The sequence below is a fragment of the Acomys minous genome (assembly GCF_964271855.1).
Source record: "Acomys minous genome assembly, chromosome: 12".
NCBI classification, from domain to species: Eukaryota; Metazoa; Chordata; class Mammalia; order Rodentia; family Muridae; genus Acomys; species Acomys minous.
The window spans coordinates 68859121-68885487 of NC_140493.1; the positions used below are offsets into that span (position 1 = coordinate 68859121).

General features: G+C 51.6%; 1 protein-coding gene across 1 annotated transcript; it reads right to left on the reverse strand.

The window, feature by feature from the left end:
• Positions 1 to 3368: 3368 nt before the first annotated feature.
• Positions 3369 to 12167, reverse strand: RFLNB (refilin B). The gene is made up of 3 exons (XM_084750398.1): positions 11786 to 12167; positions 9202 to 9311; positions 3369 to 6667 (listed from the first exon to the last, which is right to left on the reverse strand). The coding sequence occupies exons 1-3, from the start codon at positions 11993 to 11995 to the stop codon at positions 6337 to 6339; spliced, it is 651 nt and encodes a 216-aa protein (XP_084606524.1). The 5' UTR covers positions 11996 to 12167; the 3' UTR covers positions 3369 to 6336.
• Between the last annotated feature and the right edge of the window lie 14200 nt (positions 12168 to 26367).

A 26367-nucleotide genomic window follows, 5' to 3' on the forward strand; every position in this document is an offset into this window, starting at 1 on the left:
CAATGTCACTCTGCGTTGACAGGATACCGACAGTCCAGTCCAATAGGCAACACCAAACAGCACAGGAATCCGTGGAGGCGGCAGGATCCAGGAGAAACCGCAAGGCTCTGCTGAATCGGCACGAGGCCGTGGAAGCCGCCAGAACCAGCCGGAGCACCATGAGAAGTTCTCAGGAACAACGTTTCTCTCTGCCAAGTGACGACCAGCAAAGACCAGCGAAGTCCGAGAAGCTGAGTGAAATGCTGCACAGTGTGGGAAAAGCCCCTTCTCACCGTCAGTGGATCTTTTGTTTTTGCTTTTGAGACAGGGTCTCTCTGTGTAGCCTTGGCTGTCCTGGACTCGCCTTGTAGACCAGGCTGGCCTCGAACTCACAGCAATCCGCCTGCCTCTGCCTCCCGAGTAATGGGATTAAAGGCGTGCGCCACCGCGCCCGGCGTCAGTGGATCTTTTCATACTCCTTCTCACCGTCACGCACGCTCTCACGTGTCTACTCCCAGCTAAAGCATCACACGCCCTCTCCTCCAGAAAAACATCACGTGGCTTCTCACAAGACAGCTTTCAGCAAAACACCGCGGGGCACAACTGAGTCTTCAAAGAAGCCAGAAACTTCCACTTCACTTACCCTTTGTAGTTCTTTCTGAACTCTGGCTGGTAGATTCAACTCAGCTGATCTGGCTCAAACTGCTCGTCAAGCGGACTGATCCGATCTGGCTTCTCTTAGCTTCTCACTGAATTGCTCTGCTTGGCCTCAAACTAACTCTAGCGATCTGCTCTAATCTTCTGGCTCCCTCTCATTCTCTGGCTCGTTCCGTCTTTACTTGTGTCTAGCTTGTTCTCTCCTCACCCCGTTTCTGTAAAACTCGCCCAGTCAAACTGGCACCTCTAGGCCTCATGTCCTTTGTGTCTTTTTTTTTTCAAGACAGGGTCTCTCTGTGTAGCCTTGGCTGTCCTGGACTCACTTTGTAGACCAGGCTGGCCTCGAACTCACAGCGATCCGCCTGCCTGTGCTTCCCGAGTGCTGGGATTAAAGGCGTGTGCCACCACACCCAGCTAACTCTTTGTGTCCTTTTCTATATATTTATTTATGTGTGTGTATGCACGTGTACAGACCCGAGGTTGACACTGGGTAGCCTTCTCAGTCAATTCTCCGTCTTGTTTTTCAAGACAGGGTCTCTCACTGAGCTCACCAATTTGCTGGCCTTCAAGTTCTGGGGGTTGTCCTGCTTGGCTCCTGGAGCTAGGATGACAAATTAGGGCACCAATGTGCCCAGATTTTCTCATGGGTAATGGGGAGCTCCACGCACATGCACAGCAAAACTTACCAACTGAGTCACCTCCCCGAGCTGTGTTGTTTTTGAGATGGGGCCTGGACCTGGCTATGCAGCCCAGAGCCAAGCCCGAAGTCAAGAGCCTTCTGCCTCAGCCTCAGTCTTTCCCATCACCCCTTTCTCTGCTTGGCCAAAAAATGATTGATGAGGTACAGAAAATGCTACCCCAAAATGCGGTGCTTTGGCACGCTAGGTGTGGCTCTCAGAAATGGAGAAGCAGGGTGACCTCATCCTGACCCGCCTCCCTCCCCCAAAGCAAACTATGAAACTCCTGACTCTTTCCCTTCACTTTCGACCTTAGGCAAGCCAGAAAGCCAAGGCAGAGCCTGGAATCTAAGCACTTGGGAGGCAGAGTCAGAAAGATCACCGTGAGTTCAAAGCCAGCCTGGGCCACGTCTGGAAAGCCTGTCTTGGAAGACTGCACAAACAAAACCCCAGGAAGGCCCCTCTCTGACCTTCCCCCCCCCCTTAAGCCCTTCCTGAGACATGCATGCTGCCCTAAGTTCCTAGGAAGGAACGCTGGGTGGGATGCCGGGCACCCCCCACCCCCAGTACATTTATTTCTGCCAGCCCCCACATCTCAGAGAGCATGCATTACACCAACCTGCACGTTTCTTCTCGTTAATCAATCATCTTTTGCTCTGGGGGATCAGCTATGTCCCCACAAGACAGATGAGAGGAAGTTATTACTTTCTCTGCAGGACTTTCCCTCATCGGATTGCATGACCCCCCTCCCTTTTTTTTTTTTTTTTGAGACAGGGTTTCTCTGTGTAGCCTTGGCTGTCCTGGACTTACTTTGTAGACCAGGTTGGCCTCAAACTCACAGCGATCCGCCTACCTCTGCCTCCCGAGTGCTGGGATTAAAGGCGTGCGCCATCACCGCCCGGCGACCCTTTCTTTTTAAAGTCAAAGGTGTCACTGCCTCCACTACCTCATTTTGAGGTACCCGTCAGTGAGGAGGACATGTCAACTCAGGACAGCCTGCTCCTGTCCTGACCCTGACACTCCGCCCGATGGTCGTAGGCAGGAAGCCTCTGGACGTCTCTGTGGTAGGTTTCACTTTCCTCTTTGTTGTCCAGTGCTTGCTGGGGCTCCAGCCCAGAGCCATGTACCTCAAGAACAGCAGGGCGAATTCCACCAGGGCGTGCACTTCTCCTGTAAAGCAGCAGTTTGAAAGGTGATGTGGGGAGAGGTGACCTGACACCCTAGGTCATGATCACAGTTCCAGGAGGATGGGTGTTAGGAAAGAGGACACAGCCACTGTGGAATCCAATTCCCAAATGAAAAGGGTGCCCAGCAACCCCAGAGAAAGGCTTTTCATACTTCCATATTAACAGTCAGATTAAGTCATGTCCGGCTGAGTGTGCCAGTACAGGCATGCCTGCAATCCCAACATGCAGAGTGTGGAGGCAGGAATCAAGGTCATCCTTGGCTACAAATTTGAGGCTAGCCTGGGCTACATGGGAACCTATCTCAAACAAATAAAAAAAAAAAACATGTCAAAAAAAATTTTTCCCGGCCGGGCGTGGTGGCGCACGCCTTTAATCCCAGCACTTGGGAGGCAGAGGCAGGCGGATCGCTGTGAGTTCGAGGCCAGCCTGGTCTACAAAGTGAGTCCAGGACAGCCAAGGCTACACAGAGAGACTCTGTCTCGAAAAACCAAAAAAAAAAAAAAAATTTTTTTTTCCCCAAAAGGCAGGCAGAGGCTGGGGATGTGGTGGTGGGGTGGACTGCCGGCCTAGCAGTGAACAGGGCTCCTGGGGGGAGGGGGGAATGACTCAAGATGAGGTGCTTTCCTCATTTTGCTGACCCCAACATGATGATTTTACTTAAAAATAGAAAGAAATAAAAGCAGGCCAGGCATAGTGGCACAAGCCTTTAATTCCAGCACCGGGGAGACAAAAATTGGCTGTTCTTTGTGAGTCTAAGGTCGAAGTGAGTTCCAGGCCAGCCAGGACTGCACAGTGAGACCCCACTTAGTAAACCACCACCACCACCACAACAGAATGAATGAATGAATGAATGAATGCATCTCCAGGCTTTATGTTTTAGATAATTTATTGTTAAATGGCGAAGTCACAAAGCAAAAAAAAAAAAAAAGAAGAAGAAGAAGAAGAAGAAGAAGAAGAAGAAGAAGAAGAAGAAGAGGGACAGAAGTCAAGGATCATTTTAAAATATTTTTTTCTTTTAGTAGATGTCAAATATTTTCTAAGTTTACAGAGAATGAGGAGATACTTGTTCAAGTGAAGTCTTTCTGAGACATTAGAAAGGAAAACCACCTTTCTCTAGAAACACACATTGTCTTCAACAGCCACAACTTAAGAGACGGAGTGAAAAACCCTCCTAACGAGCCACCCTCTCTCTCCCACACACTTAGGAATGTCAAGTCAGTGAGTTTTAAGCATCTCCTCTCCACTTTGCCAGCTCTGAGGACTCTGTTCTGGGCTGGCGGCACCACCACCAGGGTGCTCCAGGATGCTTGCTGCCCGGCTTCTGGGCCCTAAAGCTTTGGAGGCAGAATCAGAGAAGATTCAAAACAGCTGTACACAGCTGGCTCCTCGCAAATACCTAATGGCATTAAAACCTGCTTCCCATCCGCGTCAGACATCCGCAGTCGCTTGCTTCTACTTACTGATTCCGTTCTGGTTCTGCCCACACCTAGAATGATTTGGCCTGAACTTAACATGATCCCTCTAAGACCAAAAAAAACAAAAAACAAAAACAAAAACAACAACAAAAAAAAAAAAACCAAGAAAAGAAAAAAATGTTTCTTAAGGACACCTTCTACTGCAGTCAGAGACAACACTTTCTCCTGCCACACTGGCCATGGCAGCATTCTGAGCCCAAGCAAGTGTCTCCAAAGGGGCAGAGCAAAGCCTTGGTGATTTTCCTAACATTAAAAAAAACAAAACAAAACAAAACAAAAACCTGTATTTGCAAAAAGAAAGTATATTTGCTGCTTCGGTGACATTATGAAGTCAGATAGAAAATCCACTTTTGCCAATAAGTGCTTTTCCAAAGCCAAGAAGCATCTGTTGCTCAGAGACTGACCAAGGAGCTTGTAGGACCCCAGCGTGTCCCCAACTGAGCTGTACCCTGGCCACCTGGGACCATGAAGCCAGCACCTCTGCCCAGGGTACAACAGAGCGGGCACGTTGTCTGCAGGGGACAGGGGCTAGGCAGTGTGGCTCTAGACAGCGGCGGTCTTTCAATGGAAGGGATGATGTCTGCACCTGTTTTCCATGGTAACAGGTCTCTGCTGCGTCCCCAGGGGAGCCAGTGTGCTCTCAGCTCGGCTTTTTGGACAGATGGAAGCCATCCTCAGAGACCCAGAGACACAACAGAAGGCAGAGCCTCTGGAACCCACTTGACACGACTTGGATGGGTTCAAAGGAAATATGTACGACTTGTTCTTTCCAATGCTGGAAGAAAAGTCAGTTTGCTACTTTCTTTACTCCAGCACTGTAGGGCCTGGCAGGGGCGGTTCTGAGAAGCAAAGGCCAGGCCTTGGGTAGGGGCCGGGGAGCGTGGGGCAGCCTGGTACACAGCACGCTCTGGGCCTGGGCTGTCCTTGCTGCTGTAGCTGGCTCAGCTGGACTCTTGAAATTGGCTAGGAAACACCTACGGTTCACACTCAACTCCACGATGGCCATTTCCATGTATACAGTGGTGCCAGAGAAACGTCTCCCCTCACCACAGTGATGAGGTTGTGGAATCTGCGTTGTCTTTCCCTGGTCCTGAATTCACCTTAGTGTAATCTGAATGGTAAGCAATATCCCTTGCCTTTTTGGGTTAAACCCTGTCCCTCCCAGTTTTGACACTCTCAAAGTCCTAAGAGCAAGGTCCATCCTTGAATCATGAGGAGTCACATCAAATCCGCCTCCTACCCGAAGCTGGTCGCGGGCACGGCGGCCCACAGCAGAAACCCTTCCCACGAAGTCCCGGGAAAAACCAAAACAGAACGAAACGTGTTTTTCCAAAGCATTCTTTCAACATGCCGTTCCTCTCAAAAAGAGCCCTCTGCTGTATTTTGCCTTGCGAAAAATGAAAAAAATGGGAAAGTATTTCAAAACTCCAAAGTACCTGTGAGCAGAGTAACACACTCCGGGGAGACGTTAAGCAGATGCCAAGCATGCCGGGGCTGCGCCGGAGCCTGCGCCTGGAAGCAGCCTTTGGGTACCAGATGGCCGTGGTGCTGCAGAGCTGGCTAGCTGTTTACCCAACCCAACAAAAGCCCAACAGGCAGTTTATGCCTTGTGGTTTTTGTTTTTCTCCCCTAATATCATGAAAAAGATTTTTGATAAACCTAAGAGTTTGGGTTAACAGGAAAACCAAATAGAAGTGGAAACAAAAACTGGTCCAAAAGAGGTTGAGCGCATATGGGCATCACAATCTACCAGAGTCAGTCAACGCTTTTCGCCCCAGCAATGCACATGCACATGCTGAAATTTCTTAACTCGATTGTCTATTCCAGAGACTTTCCGACTTTCTTCATCAGAAAATGGAGGACAAGCTCACCTCAGCCTGTCACAGTCCTTTTTTTTTTTTTTTGTTCTGCCTTTTGTTTTTTGTTTTGTTTTGTTTTTGAGACAGGGTTTCTCTGTGTCACCCTGGTTGCCCTGGACTCACTTTATAGACCAAGCTGGCCTCAAATTCATCCACCTGCCTCTGCCTCCCAGTGCTGGGATTAAAGGCGTGTGCCACCACACCCGGCTGTTCTGCCTATTTTTATTTCCTTATCAAATTGAGCCTTTGGGGAAACTGCATCGACCAACCAGAACTTATATATACATGTTCCTTTAAAAAGACTATCTGGAAAAAATTTAAACAAAGCCGAGTTTCTCTATTATCATAAGATGCGGTGATTTTTTTTTTTTTTTAAATCTTCCCCCGGCTAGGCTTAGAGATGTCTCCAGGTTAGACTCCTGGGGCTGGGGTGATGTGCAAGAGCAATGTTACCCAGCTTGTCCAGGGCGGTCTGGGGACCAGGGCAGTGTAGCGAGCTGAGTCAGCATTCATCTGAGGGCCCGTCACTACCCAGGAACTCTGTGGCCTCGAGCTCCACGCTGGACAGAAACCGCCTCAGCTTCTTACGGCAGTTGTAATCCAAAGTGGTGGTGTAGATGGTCTTGGGGTACTTGGGGTAGACAATGGTGGTGCTGAGGAAGCGCGCTGGCTTGTGTCGGGGCTCGAAGTGCACTTCGGCCTTATAGTTTCGCCAAGTGCAATTGGGGATACAGGTGACTGTCTGGCTGCAGGAAGCTACCACCAGGCCCAGGGGCATCTGCACGTCATCAATGAAGTGTCGCTCGGAGTCGTACTTGACTGAGGACGTATACCTGTGGAGAGACAAGCCAGCATGAAGCTGCCCTCTGAGTTAGGAGCATGGGGTCCCACGTGTGGCTTCTCATCTCTCCTGGAGTGCAAACATTGAACTTGGCCGCATCAGGGAGTACTCCCACAGAGGCTGTGGAGTACTTTAGAAGAGGCATCTCACTACAGTTACTTCTGTCACAGGACCTAACTGGACCTTCCCAAAGACTCTTGCAGAGATGAAGGTCATAGTGACCCTGAATGATGGACTGAGGTGGTAGGTGAGTATGTGGACGGATGGATGGACAGCCGGATGGACAGATGGATTGATGGATGGATGGATGGATGGATGGACTGACTGATGGAATTGCAGGGCTGGGGATAGAACCCATGGCCTTGAGTGCTAAGCAGGAACTCTATCCCTGAGCTAAACCCCCAGACCCAAGCTGGAACCTAAACGCAGCGCACTGGGCTTCCAAAGTTGACCACGAGCTCATGATTTCCCACAGCAGGCCGCAGCCCTGAATTCCAGTCCAATTTACCTAAGCTGGAAGCCTAACAACTTGACTTGCCCACACTTTTTAAAATATGCCGGATAACAAGGGGGCGGCATGTCCACCTGTAGCCAGTGGTAATTAGGACACACACAGCACAAAGACATTTTGGTCAATGACTGGCCACATATATGACAGTGATCCCATAAGATTATGTGGTCTAGTAACATAGCAGATTCTTCATATGTGTAAGTGCATGTTAACATACATGTTCATGTATGTTGGCTGTCTTTTTTAAAAATGACTTGATACTAGCTAGAGTCATCTGAGATGAAGGAAATTCAGTGGAGGAGATGACTGCCCCCTACCCCCATCAGTTTATCCTATAGGCAACCGTGTGGGGCATTCTCTTGATTGGTGATTCGCGTGGAAGGTGCAGCCCACTGTGGGTAGTGCCATCCCTGTGCAGGTGTGCCCAGGCTGCATGAGAAAGCAAAGCGAGGAAGCCGGTGGGCAGCACTCCTCCATGGCTCCTGCATCTAGGTTCTTGCCTTGACTTCTCCTCATGACGGGAGCTGAACTAACCCCCCCCCCCCCCCCCGCCCCAAGTGGCGTTTGGCCACGGTGTTTACACAGCAGCAGCAACCCAGCTAAGACACCATGCAGTGACATTACTGCCCTCTGCATCTATGCCTGAGCAGAGCCATTTCACGGAGCGAGGTGGAGTCCGCTGCTGTGTGGGGCGAAGGGGCTTCTCCACCCACGCCATGACCAGACAGCTCTTGAATGACAGGACAAAGAACTCCGGAACAGCTGAGCGCTGGTCCTTAAAACTTGGCTATAGCTATGGCCTTGGTGTGTGGCCTACCTCAACTGTGGTTTGGAAACCTCCCAACTCAAAGAGACCCAGGCACTTGACTCTATCAATGGAAGCCAACTGCAACCCAAGTGGCCACAAACTAACTTGCCACTTACATCCCTCAGCATCATCACCATCATCATCATCGTCGTCGTCGTCATCATCACCACCACTACCACCATCAATTATTTTATTATTTGGGGACAGGGTCTTGCAAAGTAGGTCAGCCTAACCCAGGCTCCTGCCTCAGCCTCCCAAGCGCCGCCTGGGACCGTGGGTGTACACGCCATTCGTGGCTGGTAGGGGGCAGTTAATATGTTTCTAGAAGCAACGCAGTAACGACTTGGATACGTTAGCCTTGCAGCTTCACCGATATTAGCATTTCTGCAGCATCATGTGGGTGAGAACCAACATTGTGTCTGCTCTCCCTGGAGTCACAAGGCGCTGATGGGAGCCAATGTCAGAAGGTCATGTCCCAGTTTTTGTCAGAAATACAAGCTCCAGGGAACAAAAACCTAACCTGTTCACCTCTACACGGATGAACCTCCCTCTGTCCCATATCAATGGCCCCTTTGTGTTCAGGCAACGGAAACTGCCACAAAACCTCCGTCACCAAAAGTAGAATTCCTCTCACTAAAAAGACAGAGCTTTGCCGAACCGTCTCCATGACTCTTGGCCCCTGGTAGTCCTGGGTGAGGTCATTCCCAGAGGACCCGCCCAGTGACATAGCATGAGACAGGATCACAGCACCCTGAAGTTGGGTTAGAGGGGGTGAACGGCTTCTAGAAAGAATTAATACACAACAAAATCTTTAGCGCCCGATGGCATGGTCTATGAAACGCACAGAGCACGAGCCAGAATTTCACCACGGAATCTCACCTTTATTTTACAGAGAGTGTCTACAATAGCTGTAGTGCTGCACACCTGTAATACCGACACTCAGGAGGCTGAGACAGAAATATCCAAAGCTTGAAGTCAACCTAGGCTACAGTCTAGGCCAGCTACCCCAACATAGCCAGAGCGCGTCTCAGAACTATGTAAATCAATTGGGTATCTATACACTTAATTAGCTGGCACACAAGACCATAAGTCAAACTACTCATAGCCCTTGGTATATTTTCATAGTTAACATTTTAAAACAATAAGCAATTATACTTGGGATTTTAAAAAACATTTTAAGAAATAATATTAGGGTCAGTATACTCACTTTATTTCCTTTGGTGGTAAGGGGTCGAACTCAACTCCTTCGCCGAAGGACAGGGGACAGAGTCGTGGTGAGCAGTTGGCAACCAGCGAGTAAGTCAGAGACGCCGGGCTCTTCCAGGAGAGAAGAGAGAGCAGTTAGAGCTATGGCTGACCGGACAAACATGCACTCCACAGAAGGCTTGAGGCTCTGAGCCTCCGGTGAGGGGCTCCATCATGACCACAGTCTGGCCCTACAAAGAACAGGGTTGGCCCATGGCATGGAGAGCACACTAGACCGGGCACGCGAAAGTCCCAGATTCAAGTCCCAGATCAAATCCCCACCCCAACCCTCTTCTTCTTTTTCAGTGATGGGCATTGCACCCACGAGCACATTAGGCAAGATCCATCCTAAATGTGCTTTGTGCCCTCAGAAGAATTGTGTCACACGTCCTATGCCCTTATCTGCATGATGCGGGAAGGCCCCACCCCCTTCCTTCACCGAAGGTTTGTGAAAGGCAAGAGAAGAAGCTGACATGATGAACTCCACATCAGGACTGAAGCCAGAGCCAGAAGCCGCTGCACCACAGGAGCCCTGTGGTGAGAAAGCCCTACAACCAAGCTTAACTCTTCAGAACCCTCAACCATGCAGAGCGCCCGCCCCCCACCCCCAATGGCATTGTCGAAGCAACAGTTAGCGAAAGGCCAAAACTAATGCCAAGAGAAAAGGCTTCTAGGACGTTTTAAAGGTGAAGCTTCACCCTTGTTCCCCCACCTCCTTTGCCTCTGGGGTTGACAGGGCAGCAGCCATCCACGCCGGAGGGTTCCTGCAACTCTGTGACTGTGGAGCTCAGGAGTGCTCCACGCCTGCCTCCCCGGACCAAGAAAAGCTCAGTGTGCTGGGTTCGGCGGTTGGCTCATCAGGGACCCTCGGGTGACACTCTATGTCACCCAGTTTGCTGGAATCTGGCCCTCTGTGCTCAACGTGCAGAGATAAACACAGGGCAGAGGGGACCTCGGCGGCCCTTTGTGCTCTCCGGGTTTCTGAGATCCGTCATTTTCTTTGCTTAATTTAAGAGCAAGAACTACATTTGCGCCAGGGCGTGGAAGTGGCAGTCCCACCCCCAGGACAGGGAAGGAGACAAATGTTTCTAGAAGGGTGACTCTGAGATCTTTACTGTGTTATCAGGACAAGACGCAAAAACCAAAAGGACAGGGGTGGGGGTGGGGGGGTAGGGGTACTGTTCCATGCCTAGGATGGAGTTTAGTGAGTCCAGATTGGGGGAGGGGATATGGAGCAAGCCAAGGTCAGTGCACCGAGGCGCATGAGGTGTGGCCACAGAGTTCTCCCACACACACCCAAGACAACTTTCTTCCAGGTGCCCCTTCTGTTTTCCTTTGTCCTGCCTCCTCTGTAGTTCCATTCCGGCCCCACCCCCCACCCCGCAGACAGACAGTCCCCCTCACCCCCCACCCCCGCATCCAGGTGTGGGTAGAAGATGAGGTCAGTCAGCCGCAGTGATGAGAGACACCAAAGAGGGACGACAAGCCACAGGTTCTGGACCATGTCTGAGAAAGCTCCCAGAGGAGGTGACATAGTTGAGCACACAAGGGTCATTTCAACTTGGAGAAAGGTTAAGGGGGGCGGGGTCAAGGTTCATGTCAGGTGTAAGAAGTGACGTCAGAAGCACCAGTGGTCAGAGCAGGTAAGACAAGGCTTTTAAAAAAGGCCAAGCTGAACCAAGGTGCACCTTGGGATGGAAGTTAAAGAGGTGCTGGTGTTTGCCGGGAGAGGGTCAGTAGGTCAAGATGTCCTCACATCACCAAAGCTCCGCCACCGACCGCCCCAAGGGAGGCACGGTCAACAGTCTCAGTCCTGCTTTGAGCTTCAAATGTAGGCAGGATGTGACCTCTCCCAAGCTTTTGTCTCAACGCCACCACCTGAGTAGATCCCAGGGCAAAACAGACCTGGGAGTTTTTCTTGCAAAAAGTTTAAAGTAAAAGAAGTAATAGGATTAATACTTTCAAAGCTCTGGCCACCTGGAGGACGCTGATCTCATTAAGTGCGGAACACTGGCTGGGTTAGGTATTCAGAACCAGGACGGGGGGCCCCCAGCAGGACCCTAATGGCTCATGGCGTAACTCCTTAGAAGGTCCCCCAAAGGCTGGCCCTCCTAGTGCCGGGATCCCAGAGTACACCCCTCTTCCCAGGACCGGGCAGAGAGAGAGAAGGCGCTTTGGGAGCAAAGCCGCGGGGCGTGGGCTCCCGGGTAGGGAGGGCCGGGTTCCCCGTCCGTGTCCCGGGAGCCCCACCCAGCCCGCCCCGGCAGGAATGTGGTTGAGCCGCAGCCTGGCAGCCTCGGGGGCCGCCACCTCGAAGGGAGGAGACCGCGGCTCGCCTCTCCCGGGGCTCCCGCGCCTCCTAGGCGATGACAATTTTCCAGCCACTGGCTCCAGCTGGCGAGGCTCTCTCGCTACGCTCCCGCCCCGGCTCCCGGCGATGGCCACGCCGTCCCGACTGGCGGGTGGCCGCACCGACAGCGAGCGCTAGGCAGTCCCCGGGGCGGGTGGGCCGGGACAGGGAGAAGTCTGCGCACGAGGCAACTCACCAGGATTGCGGGGGTCGCCGCCGTGTCGGACTCCAGCGTCCCTGGGACCTGAGCGCGCTCCCCACCTCCGCCTGCCGCCGCCGCGAGCCCCCAGTGGCTGGGGCTAGGACTTGGGGGCAGTCCCGAGTCCGGGCTGTCCAGGACGCCGTCGCCCTTCTTCTTCGTGTCCACGAGCTCAGGGACATCCTGCAGGCTCAGCCGGCCCACCATAGCTGCGTGCTTGGAGGGACCCGGGCACAGCCCGCGCGGTGTTGGAGCGCGAGAGAGGGCCACACACGCGGGCCCGGGCCGCTGCCCTCCGGGCTGCACTCCCTGCCTCGCCGCCGCCGCCGGCGCGTTGTCCGGGTGTCGCCGGCGGCCGCGCTTGCTGGAGACCCCGCCCTCCGTCCCGCCTCGGGGGCTGGCCCAGCTGCAGTGACCGCCGAGAGGCCAAGCGCCAGGGGCCGCTGCGCTCCTGCAGCGCGCCGCCCAGCTCGCCCGGGCGCCGATCTTCCCGCGACGGGGCCCCCCAGGCAAGGCGCTTCGCCCACTGGCAAGGCCGCGGGGTTCCCTCCGGGCCCGCACACTGTCCCTGCGGTGCTCAGCGATCCTTGCCCCTTGCCCTGTCCCCCGGTCCCCGGGAGGTGCTAATATCTCTAAATCTGGCAGGCCAGAGCCAGAGCCAAGTCCCAGCCTGCAGAGGCCGAGAGGGTTATGGGGCGGGAGGGGGGGGTCGGGAGACGGACGAGCAAACAACTGGAAATTATTAATACTTAATGCGCTTCGTATGGCTCGGCCGCCTGTTGGCTCAGCAGGGCCTGCTCTGGGCTCTCACGGCTGCCCCGAGGAGAGATGGCCTACTCCTCCGGACTCCCCGGGGCGTCGATCACTCCCTGGCCGGGTGCTCTGCAAAACAGGCTGTGGCCAGGCCAGGCAGGGAAGTTCCGAGGGTGTCACAGGCTTGGATCTCCAGAAGAGACCAGCAAGCAAGCTGCCCAACAGCTGTCTTAGGGACCAGGGCCCCCTTTTTAGAGGCCACAGTTTTTTTTTCACTCGCCAGAACTTTCCTCCCGTGCCATATTAGAGGATCCCTTCTAAAAACAAAAAACAAAACCCAAACCAAATTTAACAACAACAACAGACTGTGGACCTTCCTGTTGGGTTTGACAGAGAAGCGCTTCGTTAGCGGGAACTAGTTACATAGGGGCTGTGCCCAAATTCAATGCTTTTTTGTCTCATGGAGATGTCCAGGGTCATCACCAAGTTTCAAGAGTCACCAGGTTTCCCTGGCCAGTCTAATGCTACTCTCTGAGGTCCTGCAAGCAAGGCCTCCCCAGACCTGCTCATGCCAGCTCTGAGTAAGCGCCATATGCCCCACCAGAGGACATCCGTGGCCCACCTTCGCAGCCCTGTCCGCATCTGTCCTGCTTGGGGCGGATGTGTTAAAAATATATACATTCAGAGCAACTAGATCTGCAGACAGTCCAGTCCTCCGTTCTTTCAATCCATCACTCTCAGATAAGGAGAGAGCGGGACTTGCCTTGCCTTCAGATCACATGATGGGTAGACAGCAGCTTGCTGTGAACAAAAAAAAGCCAGGGTCACCTCTTCTATATAGGATACACTCTGCAGCAGGCTGTACCAGGAAGTTGTGTCAGGGCATGTGGGAATAGGATTTAAAAAAAAAAAAATCGTAGTGTATGGTACCCAGCAAGTGTTTAATGCAGGGACTTTATGTGGTGTCACACTTCTCCACTCGGTTGATCCCAACATCCGCACAGCTCAGAGGAGGAAGCTCTGCACTTTCTGAGGGTGGGGAAGGTGGGCTGGGAAAGACAGTGGGGAAGGTGGCAGGTGCTCCAGGGAGATGGTGGCCTCCTGGCTCATGGGGCCAGAAGGGTTGGAGGTTGAGGCGGAGAAAGCTCAGTATGCTGGGCCGGGACAACCACACTCTATCTCAGTGCCGGGGGTTGTAGGGAGTTTGGGAGGTGTCTGCTTTGGGACTTGCTGACTCCCGAGTCTAAGAAGTCCCACGGCCACCCTCCGAGCAGTATTCTGAACCCTGGCCTACATTCTGGTAGCTCCACGGAGACATCAAAGCTGCTAGCATAAGCAATAGAACATGAAGCTGCCAGCCTTGGAGGGTTCGAGAGAATACCTTTTCGGACACACTTTCTCACTGGGACCAGTATCACTAAGCAACTGGCCCAGGATATCATAGCGGAATCCAGGCCCCAGGAGTAGCGGTCATCAAACTAGACGCAGGGAGTAGCTAACTTACAACCTATATGAGTTCTGTCTGACCTCCAAGCACAGCCTCTCCAAACTCTTTGAGTCACAGACCAGATGGGGTCATCCTCCTGTCCCCGGAGAACTGCCACGCAACTCCTAAAGCAAAAGTTGAGTGGTCCACCAGCCTGTCCATCTGTCCTTCCTTCCAGATCTGATCAACACTGATGTGTGCAGAAGGCAGAAGGGCTTGGACTGGTCAGGATGCAGAAGTCAAGGCGGTAAACCTCTGTCCCATGCAGAATCCTTCATACATTTCCTGCCAATAATCCTATCTAGCAAGCCTCCCCTGGACACCTGGCAGTCCTGCTGGTGGGGGAACTCTTGGAATGAGAGAGAGCAAACCAACCGGCTCAGGGGTCCCGAGAAAGGGATTTCCCCTGTGACTGTGTGTGAATCTTGCAGCTCAGATCCTGAAAATGGGCTTGCTCTCTATCTCTCTCTTTGCAGCCCCAGGCAGTGAGTTTAGATTTAAAATGCTCTGCTGGTGCACACCTTTAATCCTAGCACTCAGGAGGCAGAGGCAGGTGGATCTCAGTGGTCCAGGACAGCCAGGACCACATAGAGAAACCCCCGTCTCAAAAAAAAAAAAAAAAAAAAACTCTAACAAACAGACAAAAAAAAGTGTTGTTTTGTTTTTAAAGTCAGTCTTATAGGCTGGCCTGTAGCCCAGGCTGGCCTGGAATTCTAGCCAATTCTCCTGCTTCAGCCCACTTCCAGGTGCCAGGATTATGGTGTGAGAACTACCACATTCCGCCTAAAACTGTGCGCTTCCGCCGGGCGTGGTGGCGCACGCCTTTAATCCCAGCACTCGGGAGGCAGAGGCAGGCAGATCACTGTGAGTTCGAGGCCAGCCTGGTCTACAAAGTGAGTTCAGGATAGCCAAGGCTACACAGAGAAACCCTGTCTCGAAAAAAGAAAAAACAAAACAAAACAAAACAAAAAAAAAATCTGTGCACTTCCGAGAGCCTTGCTATGTGGACTTGTCATCACCCTCCTATTCCAGGTGTTTCCCCAGGACATTGCTCAGAAAATCCTAATTAAATCTTGGGGGGAAATTGCATACCAGTCAAGGCTACAAAACAAGATCTTACTTTTAAAATAAAATAAAATAAAATAAAAGCCAGCAGGGGAAGGGAAACGGTGCCTGATTCTCCCCTAACCTAACTGTCCCGGCCCAGTTTTGGAGACAGGCTTTCATTTGAGGAATAGCTGGGCTATCTGTAGAAACCAGGAGGTAAGTTAGACAAAACAAGCAAAGCCCAGAGAGACCTTGGAGCCTATGTAGAGACTGGCTTCATCTCAAAGCTGTCCTTTCAGAGAGGGGCCATCACCCCTCAGCCTAGATCACAGAACTTGGCTTCCAGCCCGAGGCCTCTCGCAGCAGCCCTCAGAAACAAAGGCTGCCTGACAGTGCATGCCAACTCTGCGTTTTTGTAGGGGTTTTTGTTTTGTTTTTTTGTTTTTACTGAAGTAAATTGATGCCCCAACAGGAATTAAGTCAGACGAGGGCAAAGCAGGATCCCTCGCGGCTGCCGATTGTTTCTGTGGAATGGCCTATCTTCAGCAAAGCCAACCCGTGGATTGAAAACACTCCTGGCTCAGTCTGCTGGCTTGTGCTCACATCCATGGCACCTTGGGGTCTCGAGCCTCCAGGGTTCCAGACTGTTCTCTGTTCAGTAATGTAGAGGATTTGCCTCACTGTCCAACCAGATCTCTCCTTTCCTTTATTTGTATTCATGACAGTAAAACCCTTTTAAAAATAGAACTGAATTTTGTCCTTTAAGTATCTGAAGATTAAAGTCCTTATTTTCAAAGGACATCGGAAGGGATCTGCCATATTTAGCAAGGAGGGGAGGGGTGGATGGCACAGGCCAGCAATACCAGCACTTGGGAGATGGAGATGTGGTGAGTCTCAAATTCAAGCATTGAAGGCCTGACTGGAGAGATGGCACAGTGGTTAAGAGCACTGGCTGCTCTTCCAGATGGACCTTGATTGAATTCTCAGCACCCACGTGGCAGCTCACAACTGTCTGCAACTCCAGTTCCAGGGGATCTGACACCCTCACACAGACATATGTGTAGGCAAAACACCTGTGCACATAAAATAGATAAATAAATATTTTTAAAAATTGAAGGCCATTCTTATTTTGTTGTGTATTTTCTTTTTCTCTTTTGATACAGGGTTTCTCTGTGTAGCCTTGGCTGTCCTAGACTTGCTTTGTAGACCAGGCTGGCCTTGGACTCACAGCAATCCACCTGCCTCTTCCTCCCGAGTGCTGGGATTAAAGGCGTGTGCCACCACGCCCGGCACTGAAGGCCATTCTTTTTTGTTTTGTTTTGTTTTGTTTTGTGTTTTTTTGAGACAGGATTTCTCTGTGTAGCCTTGGCTGTCCTGGACTCGCTTTGTGGACCAGGCTGGCCTCGAACTCACAGCGATCCGCCTGCCTCTGCCTCCCGAGTGCTGGGATTAAAGGCGTGCGCCACCACGCCTGGCACTGAATGCCATTCTTATGCCCTAGAGTCTGAGGCCAGCCTGGGCTTACATGGGATTCATCTTTTTTTTTTTTTTTAAGGGAGCAGGAGTAAATGCAAAAGATGTGCTTTAGCCAGGAACTGGTGCGTACTGTGGTGCATACCTATAATCCCAGCACACAGGAGGCTTGAGGCAGCAGAAATACTATGAGTTAAAGACCAACTTAGACTATTGAGTAGGATCTTGTCTCAAAAAACAAAAACAAAAACATGCGCTAACAGTTAGTAACCCAACACACCCACAGGAGTGTGGGCACTGGTGCCGGGGGTTGGAGTGGGCCAATAACCATGAGCCCCTGGGGTTCACAGGGTGGCACTCAGCCCGAGGAATACCCAAGGGTTTGCTTGCCGATTTCAAAGCTAAGCAGGACTGAAGAATTGTTAGGTGCCTTTTCCAACCTCTCAACTGGAAGATGGCCAGTCTGGATGGTCTGCTCAAGCCAGAGGCAGCATTAGCCCGGAGACCAAGTGTGGCTGGTGTGTAATTGGATGATGTTCCCTATGTTGGGAGCCCCCAAAAGCTCAGTGAACTCTGTCCCCCACCTGGATGCTCCTCCCTGCAAGCTCAGAGCTGGCTTTCCCAAGTACACTTGAAAAGGTCCGTTCCTGGCCTCTGCAAAAAATACATACAGGTGGGACTTTGCAAAGGGCTGAGGCACATGGCCTCTTTGGGCCTACATCAGTGCATTTGTACTTCTGGATGTATTCGGCATATTCAGACCGGATGAGGGCTTGCAAGCTTGGGAAATAGTCCTTGGTTAAGCAACTGAAGATCAGAGTCTTGGCTCCTTGGCTGACAGGCATGATAAAAGGGCGCTTCACTGTCCTTTAGAACAACCAGCTGAAGCCGGGCGTGGTGGCGCACGCCTTTAATCCCAGCACTCGGGAGGCAGAGGCAGGCGGATCGCTGTGAGTTCGAGGCCAGCCTGGTCTACAAAGCGAGTCCAGGACAGCCAAGGCTACACAGAGAGACCCTGTCTCGAAAAACCAAAAAAAAAAAAAAAAAAAAAAAAAAAAAAAGAACCACCAGCTGGGCTGTGGGGCCACACAGCAAAGGAAGCCTCAAAAGACTCCAAGGTGCTTCGAGACCACGCAGGATCCAGCGCTGCATGGCTGCCTGAGACAGGATGGAGAACAGGGGCATTTGGGTGTAGCCAGATGCTCTTCATAGGACAGCTGCTTGGGGCCGGAGAGATGGCTCAGGGGTTGAAAGCACTGGCTGCTTTTCCAGAGGACGTGGGTTTGATTCCCAAGCACCCACATGGAGTGTCACAGTGCTCTGGGTTCAGACATCCGCTGCTGGCCTGGCACCCCCAGCCCACAGACTTCACTGAACCTGCTTTTCTTTATTCTATATTTTCTCTCTTTTAAATTTATGTAGCCGAGGATGACCTTAAACTGAGCCCCTGAGTCTCCTGCCTCCTGCTGCCTAGTGCTGGATTTTAGGTGTGTACTACCATGCCTGACTTTATTTATTAATTTAATTTTTTAAAAGATGTATTTATTTATTTTACATATGTATGAGTGCCCTATCTGTATGTACACCTGCATGTCAGAAGAGGGGCTCAGAACCAAGTATAGATGACTGTGAGCCACCATGTGGCTGCTGAGAATTGAACTCAGGACCTCTGGAAGAGCAGACAGTGTTCTTAACCTCTGAGCCATCTTCCCAGCCCCCTATTACTTTAATTTTTAATATTTAATTTAGTTTTTAATATTTATTTTATGCATTTCCCTGTATGTATAAGCACCCCATGCATGCCTGTTGTCCTGGTGTCCTTGTGTCCTGTTGTCCTGGGGGATTAGAAGAGAGTGTCAGATCCCTCGGAACTGGAGTTACAAAGTCCTCTAGGATTGTGGTGTTTAAAAATGAAAAGCAAGCCCGGCGTGGTGGCGCACGTCTTTGATCCCAGCACTCGGGAGGCAGAGGCAGGTGGATCGTTGTGAGTTCGAGGCCAGCCTGGCCTACAAAGCGGGTCCAGGCCAGCCAAGGCTACACAGAGAAACCTTGTATCGAAAAACCAAAAATAAATAAATAAATAAATAAATAAAAATGAAAAGCACTTCCGAATAAGAAGTAAAGCAAGAGCAAGCACACAGCACTCAAGTGCTCTTGCACGGAGAGACAGGCTTTCCAAACCTGCACCTCAGCTGCAGCACTGTGAACCCCAAGGCGCTCATTTCGTCCCCTTTGAGCTAGGCTGCTGTGGAGGAAGAGCAGAGGTGGCCAGGAAGAGGAAAAACAACCACTTCACTGTGTTTTACTTTGTTGCTTATCACCTCACCGCACTACAAGTAGCAAGGGAGAGCACTGGCTGGGGCTGTAGGTCAGCTGGTATTCTTGCTTGCCTGGCATGAAGGAAGGCCTGGATTCCATCCCCAGCGCCGCCTAACACTCGGCCGGAAGCATTTGTCTGTAATCTCAGCACTGGGAACGTGGGAGCAGGAGGGTTAGATCCTCAAGGTCATCTTCGGCTATGTATCAAATCTGTTGTGGCCAGCTGGCCTACACTGGACCCTTTCTCAGGAAAATTTTAAAAAGGAAAAGAAAGCGTGGCCGCTGATTTCATGGTTGAACCAGCGAGGCCCAGGCAGAAGGGCTTGGGTCTTTCACACAACGGCCTTCAGCTAAGCAAACTTCCTTTGCGGGATGCAGCGTAGGTTGAGCCACTTTGGTCTTGGGCAATGAAAACGAAAGGGGGAACTTCTACCTCCTGGCTTCCCACAGCTAGAGCTAGGCCGCGCTGCCGGAAAAAACATCATGGCCCTGGCCCAGGGAGGATGTGGAGAAGCAGGTGTGCACACACTATCAAAGGGAGTGTTCTGCACAACCACCTTGCAGATGCAAGAGACAGGCGAGACCAACCTTTTTTTTTTTCTTTTTTTTTTTTCCATTTCATTTCATGTGTGTGGAGGCCACATGTCTTCTTCCTGGATTTTTCTATACTTACTGAGGTAGGGTTACCTCGCTCTCAGGACCCTCTGTTTCCACCTCCTGAGAGTGAGGGTCGCAGGCAAGCCTCCACTGTCGTCCACAACATGGGGGGCGGGGTGTGTGTAGCTTAGAGCACAGAGCAGAGCAGCCCGATCTCACTGGAAACCAATCAGCCAGTGTACACTGAGCTCCAGGCAGATCTTCCCACCTGGAGAGAAAGAGTAGTTACCGCTGTGAGGGAGCAAGGGCCTGGCTACTGACCCCCTTAACCTTGGGCTGCAGAGGGAGGGGAAGGCTGCAGAGGGAGGGCAAGGCTGCTGGAGGGAGGGGAAGGCTGCAGAGGGAGGGGAAGGCTGCAGAGGGAGGGGAAGGCTGCAGAGGGAGGGCAAGGCTGCTGGAGGGAGGGGAAGGCTGCAGAGGGAGGGGAAGGCTGCAGAGGGAGGGGAAGGCTGCAGAGGGAGGGGAAGGCTGCAGAGGGAGGGCAAGGCTGCTGGAGGGAGGGGAAGGCTGCAGAGGGAGGGGAAGGCTGCAGAGGGAGGGGAAGGCTGCAGAGGGAGGGCAAGGCTGCTGGAGGGAGGGGAAGGCTGCAGAGGGAGGGCAAGGCTGCTGGAGGGAGGGGAAGGCTGCAGAGGGAGGGGAAGGCTGCAGAGGGAGGGGAAGGCTGCAGAGGGAGGGCAAGGCTGCAGAGGGAGGGGAAGGCTGCAGAGGGAGGGGAAGGCTGCAGAGGGAGGGGAAGGCTGCTGGAGGGAGGGGAAGGCTGCAGAGGGAGGGCAAGGCTGCTGGAGGGAGGGGAAGGCTGCAGAGGGAGGGCAAGGCTGCTGGAGGGAGGGGAAGGCTGCAGAGGGAGGGGAAGGCTGCAGAGGGAGGGGAAGGCTGCAGAGGGAGGGCAAGGCTGCAGAGGGAGGGGAAGGCTGCAGAGGGAGGGCAAGGCTGCTGGAGGGAGGGGAAGGCTGCAGAGGGAGGGCAAGGCTGCAGAGGGAGGGCAAGGCTGCTGGAGGGAGGGGAAGGCTGCAGAGGGAGGGCAAGGCTGCAGAGGGAGGGGAAGGCTGCAGAGGGAGGGGAAGGCTGCAGAGGGAGGGGAAGGCTGCAGAGGGAGGGCAAGGCTGCTGGAGGGAGGGGAAGGCTGCAGAGGGAGGGCAAGGCTGCTGGAGGGAGGGGAAGGCTGCAGAGGGAGGGGAAGGCTGCAGAGGGAGGGGAAGGCTGCAGAGGGAGGGCAAGGCTGCAGAGGGAGGGGAAGGCTGCAGAGGGAGGGGAAGGCTGCAGAGGGAGGGCAAGGCTGCAGAGGGAGGGCAAGGCTGCAGAGGGAGGGCAAGGCTGCAGAGGGAGGGCAAGGCTGCAGAGGGAGGGCAAGGCTGCTGGAGGCATAGTCCCATCTTCATCCAGTGAGCTCCCAAGGTAACTCGACACATTTTCGTTCCTATGCCTCAAGTACCCCACCACCCCCAAAGCTGGGAAGTGTTGGCCTTGGCCATGAAAGCCCCAGAGCTTTATGGATTTGCTTCCTTTCAGCCCCTACCGCCATTCCCCTTACACTACTGTGGGGTTTGAATAGGAAGGGCTTTCAGAGCCCACATATTTGACCACTGGGTCACTAAGAGAGAGGCCCAACTGGATAAGGATTAGGAGGCGTGGCCTTGTTGAAGTAGGGGTGCTCTTGCTGGAAGAAGTGTATCCCTGGCTGTGGGCTTTAAATGCTCAAACCAGAGCGGGGGGGGGGGGGGGGGGTGGTGGTGGTGGTGGTGGTGGTGGTGGCGCACGCCTTTAATCCCAGCACTCGGGAGGCAGGGGCAGATGGATCGCTGTGAGTTCGAGGCCAGCCTGGTCTACAAAGCGAGTCCAGGACAGTCAAGGACACACAGAGAAATGCTGTCTCGAAAAACCAAAAATAAATAAATAAATAAATAAATAAATAAATAAATAAATAAAAATGCTCAAGCCAGGCCCAGTGACTTTTTTCTTCCTATGGCCGTCTGATTCGGATGCAGAGCTCTCGGCTCCCTCTCCAGCGCCATGTGTGCCTGCTCGCCACCTTGCTTCCTGCCGTGAGAACAAAGGGCTAAGTCTCTGAAGCTGTAAGCATGCCCGGGGGAAATGTCCTTTATGAGAGTTGCCTCTGCCGGCTGTGGTGTCTCTTCACAGCCACAGAGCTGTTCTTGGAACTGACTGCTGTGCAGAGTGGGTGCCCAGGAGAGCTCTTCCCCAGTGTCTTTTTTAGGCAGAAGAGGGGGCCTCCAAGGTTATCTGAATAGAAACTGGGCCACAGCTCAGGTGCTGTTGGGTGGGGCACTTGATGTAAGTGGGACTGCTTCCTGGGAGTCAACAGGTCCAAATCTCCTACCCTCCAAGGTCAAAGACACAAGGGACAGGAGCTTCCAGACCCTCATGGAGATGGCATGAGGGGGGCCCCCCCAAAGCTTTGATTCTATTATTTCTTTGGTCTCTCTCTTTGTTTCTCAGTCTCCTTGTGTTTGTCTGTCTGTCTGTTTCTCTTTCTCTCTCTTTCCCTTTCCCTCCTCTCTCTCCTCTCCTCTCCTCTCCTCTTCTCTTCTCTTCTCTTCTCTTCTCTCTCTCTCTCTCTCTCTCTCTCTCTCTCTCTCTCTCTCCAGCATCTTCTATATCTTAGTCTATCTAGTCTTTCTTGAACTTACTTTGTAGCTGAGGCCAGCCATGAACTTCTGACACTCCTGCCCACTTCCCAAATGCTAAGATTACAAGTGTGTACCACCGGAGCTGCAAGACACAGTCCAATGGTTAAGAGCAACGCTGCTCTCGCTGAGGACTAGAGTTCAGTTTCCAGCACCCACATTGGGTGGCTCATAGGTGCCTGAAACTCCAGCTCCGGGTGCTCTGACGCCCTCTTCTGGTTTCCATGGGAACCTGCACTCACATGCATATACTATACAGACATACATGCATACACATATTAAAAGAAGAAAACAACAACTGTGTGCTACCATATCCAGCTTACTTAGTGACGGGGATCAAACTCAGGGTTTTATACATGCTTGGCAATTACTCAGCCAAGCAAGTTATATCCATAACTCTGAACTTTACTTTAAAATAGAATTTTTTAAGTTTCTAAAAAAAAAAAAAAAAAACCTAACATAAAAACTATACCAACATAGTGTGTATCTCAAAAGAGTCCCAGGTGGGCTGATGAGGGTCCTTGGTATGTTCTTTTGTTGCTAGGGCAGTATCAGAAAAAGGTTATTTTGCTGCTTTAAAAAAGATTTATTTGGGGGCTGGAGAGATGGCTCAGAGGTTAAGGGCACTGACTGCTCCTCCGGAGGTCCTGAGTTCAATTCCCAGCAACCACATGGTGGCTCACAACTATCTATAATGAGATCTGGTGCCCTCTTCTGGCCTGCAGGTGTTCATGCAGCCAGAGCACTGTACGCATAATAAATAAACAAATCGTTATAAAAAAGATTTATTTACTTATTTATTTATTTAATGTATATAGGTGGCTTGTCTACATGTACGCCTGCAGACCAGAAGAGAGCATCAGATTGTGAGCTGCCATGTGGTTGCTGGGAACTAAACTCAGGAGCTCTGTAAGAACAGAGTGCACTTACCTGCTGAGCCATCTCTTTACTCTGTAATTTGAGCGTCTGTGCTTGCGGCTGGGCACAGGGGCACATGCTGTAACCCCAGAACTCAGGCTGGGCAGAAAGCTGTGAGGCAGAAAGATTGAGAGTTTGAGGCTAGCCTGAGCTCAAATAAAAAGACCAAGCAGAGAGGGAGGGGGGATATTTGTGGCTGAAATAAGGGTACTGTTTTCAATTTTTCTTTTCTCTTCTTTTTTTTCTCTGTGTACCCCTGGCTGTTCTGGAACTTGCTCTGTAGACCAGGCTGGCTTAGAACTCAGAGATCTGCCTGCCTCTGCCTCCTGAGTGCTGGTTAAATTGTGTACGACCACACTTGTCTTGTTTACAACTTTTCAAATCAAGATTCCTAAATTCTGTGAAACCAAACCCAGCAGCAATAGTGCAGATGCTGGGGATGAAACATAAATTCTAATTGTCATTCATGACCTTAGATGTAAAATCATGAAAGACAATTGTTTTAACCCCAGCATCTTTTTCTCCTCTTCTTTTTTCTTTTTTTGAGGCAAGGTCTCACTATGTAGTCCTGGCTGTCCTGAACTCCCTCTATAGACCATGCTGACCTCGAACTTACAGAGATCTGTGTGCCTCTGCCTCCCAGGTGCTGAAATTAAAGGTGTGCATCACATACCTGGCCTTCGTAAAAACAAAAAACAAAAAACCGATAACTGTCTCAATAACTCTATATGTAGACCAGGCAAGCCTCACATGCCCGGTGCCCAAGGAGGTCAGAAGAGGGCATTATACCCTCAGTGGATGCTGGGAACCAAGCCCGGGTCATCCTCTGCAAGAGCAGCACATATTCTTGACCACTGAGCCCTCCCCCTTGCTGGGCAGTGGAGGGTGTCCCTGACTCCTTCGGCCTCCAGGTATGTACCACCATGCCCTGAAATATTTTCCACTCATTGAAAGTTTCAACATCTTCTCTGGTATTCTTTGAAAAGATCTAAATTCAAATCATACTATTTATAATAAAATTTCCATGCCTGTTTCGTATAGCAAGGATCCCATAGCTTATATTTATATTTAAAACTACCGGAGAAGTGCATGGACTCTGGAAAGAGAAGACAGCTATGGTAAGGTCCTGGCTCTGCCCCATCCTGGGCAACATCTCCTTCTCCCCTCAGCTTCCTGGTCCCACACACAAAATGGATCCAATTTACATAATAAAGATGTAAAGAGAAGGTGGCCTGTCTGTGGCCTGTCTGGCCTGGAGCTTGCCCTCTTCCCTCTCTCATGGTGGAGGACACAGATGGCCACGACAGCTAGGGCCCAGAACCAAGCCAACTTCTTACATTCCCCTCTGACAGCAAAGCTTGCCAGTTTCAGAGCCAACACCTGGGACAAGGGCTGGCAAGATGGCTCAGTGGTAGGTGCTTGCTGCCAAGCATGACGGCCTGAGTCAATCAGAAGGACCCACATAGTGGAAGCAAATTAATTGCTGAAAGTTTTCCTCTGGCTGCCACACATGCTCTACTGCATTTGTGTGTGTGTGTGTACATTAAAATAAATTTGAAAAAATATATAATTCAAAGCCAAAAGAGCACAAGGTAGGTATGACTAATGTTGGAAATTATAGCATTTGGGAGGCTGAGACAGGAGGATTGACACAAGTTTGAGATCAGCTTGGACTACAGAGTGAAAAACTCTACTTCAAAAAGAGGAGGGGGGACTGGAGAGATGGCTCAGCAGTTGTAAGCCCTGTCAGTTCTCTCGGAGAACTGGGGGTGGATTTCCAGCACCTGCACTGTGGCTCACTACCATCAGTAACTCCAATTCCAGGGGATCCAGAGTCCTCTTCTGACCTTTATGGACACACACACACACACACACACACACACACACACACACACACACACACGTCAGGACTCCCCTGGACCTGGGGCTGTGGTGGCAGTGAATTCTTGCTTCTCTCTGCACGAGCCATGCTCCTGTTTGCCTGCGAAAGCTCCTCAGTGGTTGCCTCCGATGGCCAGTCACAGTGCGTCCTTCAGGGCAAGGATGGAATGCAGTCCACTTGCACTTAACTGCACCCCAAGAGGGCAGAAGCAGCTGGTTGCTTGCCACCACCTCACTCTGGAAAGCTGTGGTACCCTGTGCGAAGACTTTTCTTGGCCTTGGAAATGGAGGGGAGTTTGTTGAGAGGCTGGTCTTAATTTTTGACTTGTTGAAAAATTACCCCAAACGGGAGGAGGCGTGGAAATTGTGCAAATTCCATTTGATTATGGAGCAGAGGCTGAAAGAGGTCTCAGACTAAGTGGGACAGTCTTAGCTGACTGGGCACTTCACACGAGGGCTTCTCCCACAATTTGTTGGTTTTGGTAAAAAAAACAACAACAAAAACACTTTTGGCAGTGCTTTGCTCTTGGTAGTGCTGTAGACGGAGACAGGTTCTTACAGGAGCCTGAAGGGCGGCTTCCCTCACCTGTTCATCCTGCCTCAGCCTCCCCAGTGAGAGCTGGATGATGGGAGTTGGTGATCAAGCCCCGCCCATCACGGTTTTAAATTTATAATCACTCTTATCACTCCACATTCTCTGAGTCAACAACATCCCACAGGGTTAGGTAGGAACTTTGACCCTGAGTGCAGGCAATTAGGAAGCCTTAGGAAAAATCTAAGACTCTTTGACAGGCATTTTATGGATTCCATTCTGTGAGCCAAGCACAGCTTTTCCAATTAGGACTGCCTGTCTCTCTGTAATTTCGGGGGTTACTACAGGTCAAAAATCAAACCTCACAAAACCCCAGGAGACAACAGAAGGCTTTCAGGCTAGAACAATTGGAGAGTGGGGCCACCACGGACTAGACACTGTACGAAAAGCACTGTTTTGGAAGTCTGCCTTTGGCAGCGCATTCAAAGGAAATGTGTCCCACTTTCCGAAGTGGGCAGCCTGGCCAACACCACCGGGAGAGGAAGCTCTCTTCCATGTCTGCAGGTTTATCCCAAAAGGCTAGGAGAAGTAGCCGCTGCCAGGGCAGGAGGAGTGTGGAACAGGAGGCTGGGAGGACTGGACGGCAATGGACACCCCCACTCCCCACCCCCCATCCTGACCTACAGAGGTAAAGGCTGCCACTGTCCCTTTGGCTGCACTTGTAGCTGGGACAGAGAAACAGGATGCGTCTTCACTTGGCTGTTTGATTCAAGTCAGCCCAGGGAAGGCAGGCTGGCCATCAGAGGTTATGCCCCCACTGTCATTCCCTCCAGCCACAGACCTCACACTGCCCACAGCCCATAGAGGC